The 6,927-nt window shown below is 33.8% G+C and overlaps 1 protein-coding gene across 2 annotated transcripts; it reads right to left on the reverse strand.

Moving 5' to 3' along the window:
- Positions 1-253: 253 nt before the first annotated feature.
- On the reverse strand, positions 254-4,363 carry LOC107854453. 2 transcript variants are annotated; one of them, XM_016699464.2, is made up of 2 exons: positions 3,691-4,363; positions 254-2,942 (listed from the first exon to the last, which is right to left on the reverse strand). In XM_016699464.2, exon 2 carries the CDS (start codon positions 2,864-2,866, stop codon positions 512-514), a length of 2,355 nt encoding a protein of 784 aa, XP_016554950.1. In that variant the 5' UTR covers positions 2,867-2,942; positions 3,691-4,363; the 3' UTR covers positions 254-511. The 2 variants fall into 2 exon arrangements, with proteins under 2 accessions (XP_016554950.1, XP_016554951.1); XM_016699465.2 differs by having other exon boundaries at positions 3,827-4,231.
- Positions 4,364-6,927: the final 2,564 nt, after the last annotated feature.

Here is a 6,927-nt window from a genome sequence, read left to right on the forward strand (position 1 = left end):
TTTCCAGATTTAAGTGCTTTGATTCGGATAAGAAAATTCTGAACCATACATTAGCTGTTAGACGAGGTTTTACCAATGACACATCAGGAATACAAAATGTGAACGTTTGCTGATAAAATGGATCAAACTTCAGCAGCTTGGTATTACAGGGATCTGTCTGAATGATTCTGCAATTCTAAAGATAGCACAAAAAGCATGTGCATGAAGAACTGTCCACCATAGTATCAAACAAAAATATTTTCTGCAAACGATATGAATCGGAAAACTTCTGTAAAGGATATGAATCAGAATTATCAGTACAAGTCACTCATTAACCTATAGCAACCTAAAACAATTGAGTGCAAGTGTTACACAGTCTACGGATCACTTTGGATCCTGCCAGCTATCTAATTTTGAGAATCATCCTGCGCTATGTATAATTCTATACAATCTGAATCTCAAAACTGTTAGAATGATGATGAAAAAAGGACCTCTGAATAAAATTTCCTATTTCTCTTGGCCTTTCCTTTACCTACTCATTCATCACAGCCCAAAGATGCTCATCTGGTGTAGCACTGTGATTGTCCACTTTGCTTGGTTCCTCACAAGTATGAATTTGCCTAATAGAATGAGGAAGCTCGGTGGAGGGTCCGAACGGGGTTTGCTGTTCATTCGAGTTTTCTTGAATTTGCAAGCAAGGTGTAGCCCCATTGAACATGTCAGGAACAGCAGAGTACTCTTGTTGTCTAAGATCTTGTTCAACCAATATTCTGGTTTCAGCCTGAGATGTTTCATCTAGATCAACTCCCGCAGACCTTTCAGCTTGAACAAATCTTTCCTCCTGTATGTTACTTACCCCTTGAAGTAAATCATCTGGAGTAGCAGCAGGGTCAAGCTCCCAGCACCCCTCTGGCAAGTTCATTGTTTCGCTTTTCAGTAAACAGGATGGCACCTGATGTGAAAATCGTAACATCTCTCTTCTTGGAATCTGTCGAATGGCATCCTTGTCCATGTTTCGTCGGTATACTGTCTTGAATCCATCTAATTTGACCAAAGGAGTAACACAAACTCCAAAATCTTCAGAATAATCACCAAGGACCTCCACCATTTCATACTGGTGCCTCACTTCATCTGGGGTTTTCCTGTTCCAATCTGGCGACCAATTTCGATATATGGCCCAAACGTCTCCACTTTTTGGGTAGATCTGAACACAACCTCCTCTTCCAGCCTTCTCCCTACTTAAAAGATGAGAAAATATGTTGACTTGCTCAATTGTTTCAGAATTGAAGGCCCTAAATTTTCCGCATGACTTGGTAAAACCAGAATCCAACCAATTGACAAGCCCAAATTCACTATCTGTTTTTGAACTTAAGTAGCTGATGTGAATCTTGAAGGGCTGCACAGAGAGAACTTGGCGGATCAGACAATACAAGCGAGGCATACCATCTTCCTCATCATATAAAGCCCATATCTGCTTCGGCTTGAAGCAATCCTCTGATCTATCCTTGTCAAAATCATGGAAGTCAGAGTCTGGGACAGTCATAATCAAGGACCCAGTTTTCCTCATATCTGATTGATGAGCAGCGAGACCTAGACCTTCTCTTTTAGGTCTTTCACTCGATTCACCAAATTGAGCGTGTGCCTTTCTCTTTTTCTCAGGCTCTGCAGCAACAGTTTCTGAAGCCAACCTGATCTCTTCCAGTTTCTTGTGGATATCTGTCCTTGCCTTCTCAATTAACAACGGTCTTGGATCAAATGCAGGAGCCATAGGCCACCTTCTGACTTCAGGAGCAGGAAGCTTAGCATTTCTCTTCAAATTCTCATTCCCATTTCCATCTGCCATTATGATTTCTGCAGCAGCTTTTGAGGCCACTTCCCCATTACTGTAACCACTTGCACTCTCCATATCAATTTTTCTCTTCTTAGGAGGCCTACCAGGCCTGCGGGGCAGTTGATCACTACCCACAGACCCATCAGCAACCATTTTTGTTAGTTCTTGCTTCCCATTAGCTTTTCTTCCAGAGGCTTTCGTATTTGCCTGCTGGATAAAACTGAAGCCAGTGGATGACCCATTTGGATCTATAACACCAGCAGAAGTTCCAGGGTAGGAGCTCCACTGAAAGGATAAATTAGAAGTATGCTCTGAACCATGTTTAGAATGATGTCCTGAGACCCTACTGTTTGCAGAATAAGCAGGTGATGTTGGAACATATGTAACCCCACAACCATGGCTTTTGTATCCGTTCTCAGGCACATAAGGCCAAGAGCTGAATGCATAAGAACCATTTACAGGGGCCAATCCAGTTTCAACAGCTATGAAAACCCCACGACAGTTCTTACAAGACAGTCTTTTGTTCACATACTTCCTATGGTATTCATACTGAACCTGACAAGAGGTACAAACAGTCCAAAATGTATCGAGCCTGCCATGAGGAGCTGGAGAGTTCGAGTAATTAGCATAGTTTCCAACACCAGAAGTATGCAAAGTAAATAAATTTCTTCTCTGATCATAAGAGCTTCTTTTAGCACGATCAGACAATACAGTCCATGCTTCAGAGACAAACCTAAATGCACCATCAGCTCCTACAGTTTTGTTCTTATCAGGATGGAGTAACATAGCCATCCTCTTATATTGTTTCTTCAGCTTAGCCCTGTTTGCAGATGGATCCATACCTAGTATCGTGTAGAAATCAAATTCTCCATTAACCATCATCTCCGCAGCACTGTGAACACCAAATGTTGCGACCATTTGAGATATGCCCTCTAACTGAGGACACAGCATCTGAGCTCTTAAAGCATAATTTTTTGCACTTGCAAAATCTCTTTCTGCAAATTTCCTTTCTGCATTTGCTTTAGCTTGTAGTGCTTCCTCTACATTTTTCTCCATCTCAAAATCCAGAACTTTAGCCCAATTTCCACCAAGAAAACTCACAGAGAGTTACAGTTGGAACATTCTTACGGGCCTGCAATTAAACAAAGAATTGCATTAATTAACAATTCTGCTTTTCTATCTTTATGAGTACTACTGACCCTGTCAACAATATCCATGACTGAGCAAATTCTTACTTCTAATCACACTTGGCAAGATGAAGCAATTTAAATTAGACAACTTCAAAAATCAAGCACTAATAGAATTCACAAAATCAACAAATCATATGTATCAACCTTTCCAAAAGACAATATCAAATTAGATTTAGATCCAACTACCCAACATACATAGTAGATTCCAGCAAAAAAGCTACTGTCACAATTTAATGTATCTAAGGGACGATACAACAGCAACAACAAGCAAAAAAAAACATCCACAACAACAACAATAAGGTATCACGTATAAATTCTCAACATGATTTCCATTCTTTTAGAAACAGCTCCATTCAATACACAAATTAACTATTCTCTAACACTACAAATCTTCTACATTTCCTATAGACATTCTAAACAACAAAATGAGCTGAAGTTATTAACTTCGCAAAAATCAAAGACATTGACTCTTGGAATATGCTCAAATTCAAGTCAACAATTTTCAGCTCTTATTCAAATTTAACTGAAAGATCCAAATCACCAAGAAATCCAGCACAATTTTCCATATAGCAATACGATGTAAGATAAAGATTAAAAAACATCATACTTTTAGCTGGAATATTGTATCTAAGATCTAAAAACACTAGGCGATATCTTCCTATCTATTCTATCCTTGGTGGAAAGAGTTACCTGATAACTATTATTCGTGGAATTACTCAAGGTGCATGCTAGCTGGTCTCCACACGACAGTTATCAAACAAAAAAATTGTACATAAGATCTAAAAAGAGTCAAAGTATCAAAAGTCAAGATTCAAGCTGAACTTACAAAGACTAGAACCAAACTGAGAAACAGAGAAGACCAAGATCAGAAAAACAGTTGTTGATCCCTAAATTTTCTTCAGATCTTGAATCTTGACCAAGTATTATAGACATTAGGGTACATAAGTAAAAATAAAAAAAGAAGTTAAATTGAATAAAAAAGGAAGTAGAAAATGAATTGGGAACTTTTAGAGGGAGGTTGTGGAAGTTGACGGCGGAGCAAGCCGTCGGAAAAGTATAGGTTTCTTACTATTGCAACTAAACTTTCAAAGATACTGTATGGTGTAGTTAAAAATGAAAATAAAATACAAATAATAATGGAATGATTTCAGAGAGAAAGTAAGCTAATGTTAATATTATGAATAGAATATTAATTTCTCACTGTCCTCCAAAATATTTAACACTTTTTGCTTTTTCAAAGTTCAAATTAGGTGAATTTTTAATAAATTAATGATGTAGTTTTAAATTTTATACAGGTAAATTTACTCTAATTTGATTTAAAAGTTATTTAAATTGGTAATGGATAAAAAAAATGAAATATGTCAAAAAATGGAATATTGTTTATGGGTATCAATTAAACATTTCTTATTTGATTTTCAATTTCCATAAGTACAACATTCTTAAAAAAACAAGAATTATTAAGTATTTTTGGAGGTAACATTTTTTTGTTTGGTTAAAGATAGTGGAAACCTTATTTGAGAGGTTCAAATTTGTCTGCCACTTTGGCATTAATTATTGGCATTTCTAATCGTCCATTACAAAAATTATTTAAATTATAATTATTTGGTGTTAAATGTATTTGTACGCAATTATTTGAGAATCTTTCTTTTCTTTGATGGTGCAATGCCATGACTGAAATGATCTAAAGGTAAAGGAAAATAGATACTTTGAATTCTTTTTTTATTTATTCATTTTTATGGAAATACAAATTTATTAGGAAATATAATAAATTTTTTATATTTTAATCATAAATAATGAATCCAACTTTTTTAATCTTGTCCTCCTTTTTAACTTCTTATTGGTGATGTGCTAGAAAAATTTAACAATGCACTCAAACAGAAGCTAGCAATTGGTACAATCGTACTTCCCATTTAATTTGATTGTCTAAGGTGTCGTGTCTTGTCTATTTCTTTCTTTGTTTTCTGAAATTGACCTCATTTCGTAAATATTATTCTTTATCCTTAAAAAATATACTATCGGTATAAATATATCAACTATCTAAGTGGAATTTTAATAAATCAAACATGCTCCTTTGAGAGGAAGTCCAACATATTGTTAAACGTTCTTCTTGAAGATGAGGACACACTGCATTTCAAGTGAGTGAGTTACACCTATTAACTGGGCAGGTTTGGTTCAACTCGGCATCGGCTTAAAAAATTTTATCGGTCTTGGGTTCGGTGTGGTCACCCCACTTAATGGGCCGGTCCATTCCGATGCTCCATATAATTATTGACAGTCCAGCATCGACCCAATTAAGTGTTTGGCCGGTCTAATCGATCCTAAATCCGGTTAATCTAGCCTGATTTTGATTAATGGGCCAATTACCGATTCAAATTTAACCCAAAAAAAAAGGCCTAATTTGAATTTTCATGTTTTTTTAATAGAAAAAAGGACACAAATGATCTATCGGTCAAAACATATTCCATCCAAATAGTCTACAAAATTGAACTTTCATATTGTAGCCACATGGCTAATGTCAGTCCGCGAACGTGTGTGCTGACGCGTGTACTCTTTTTTTATTTTATTATTTTTTGATAGGCCAATGCTTCTTTTTTCTTTTTTTCTTTGTTGTCACTGATTTACTTTTTTTCTCTTATATTTCAAAGAACAATTGATCTATTCTTTTTTAATTTCTACCAAAATAAAAAGAATCAACAATTATAAAAATTATATTATTATTGTATAAAAGTGTATTTTTAAAAATACATATTTGATACCAAATATATATATACATATTTTACACAAATAATGATACAAGTTATACGCACATTATAAAAATAATTTTATAGTTTCTTTACACACCCCTATACAATATTTAGCTGCAATAATTCTTTAGATACAAATTATATACAATATTTATACAGTTTTTACACATCATACAAAAAGCATATTCTATACAATAAATATATACTTTCTATACACATTCTATACAACAATTGTAGAGTTTCTATTCACATTTCTATACAATTTTTAGCTGCAATTATTGTTTAGATACATATTTTATATGACTACTGTATAATTTTTATGCACATTCTGTACACTTTCTATATATATTTTACACAGATACATATTTTATACAATAATTATACATTTTTTTATACACATCCTATCTAGTTTCTATACATATATCTTCTATAAGTATATATTATATACAATAATTATATGTATTTATGTGTAATAAATATATAATCAATGCATAAATTCTCATTATTTATACAAATATTATACAATTTTTTTATATATATATACATATCTTGGAGATATTTCGTGAAGGTAATAATTAAAGATTGGAATATTCATCGTCCATAAAGCCACTACCTATATTCCACCATGAAAGATTCATATTTTTTCTGTCATCTTCATCATTTTCACCATTCCACACACATGATTTAAGGCTCAATAAAAATATTTAATCAACCCAAACACCATTAATGTTGGTTAACTCCTTCACCATATTTCACAATCATTTTTCACCATTAAAATGGTCCATCATTGTTGCTAAATTTGTTATAACTAATATCAAATCAACACCCCAAATGATAAATCAAGTTGTTTTCACCCAAATAAAACATCATTAAAACACTTTGATTTGCATTTTTTGTTTCATCAACTCATATACAATAAAAGTCGAGCTTATAACACAGAAAAAAAAATTTGGAGCAAAGTAAAAAAAAATAGAGAAGAAACCCTTGTTGGGAAACAAAGTAGCAAAGAAGAAGATATACAGTAAAAGACAAGACAGTACATTGAAAATAATTACAGCTGAAGGGCTACAAAATGAAAATAAAATGCATTGAAGAGTTACTTTTATCTAATAAATTAAATTGGGTCCATTACTTTTACAATTGTCTATCGGGTGTCTTTTTTCCTTTTCTATATATACTATTT

Source organism: Capsicum annuum, chromosome 5 (assembly GCF_002878395.1).
Source record: "Capsicum annuum cultivar UCD-10X-F1 chromosome 5, UCD10Xv1.1, whole genome shotgun sequence".
NCBI lineage: Eukaryota > Viridiplantae > Streptophyta > Magnoliopsida > Solanales > Solanaceae > Capsicum > Capsicum annuum.

Coding starts and splice junctions, on each gene's coding strand:
- LOC107854453 (XM_016699464.2), bottom strand. CDS start 2,866: ATGGAGAAAAATGTAGAGGAAGCACTACAAGCTAAAGCAAATGCAGAA.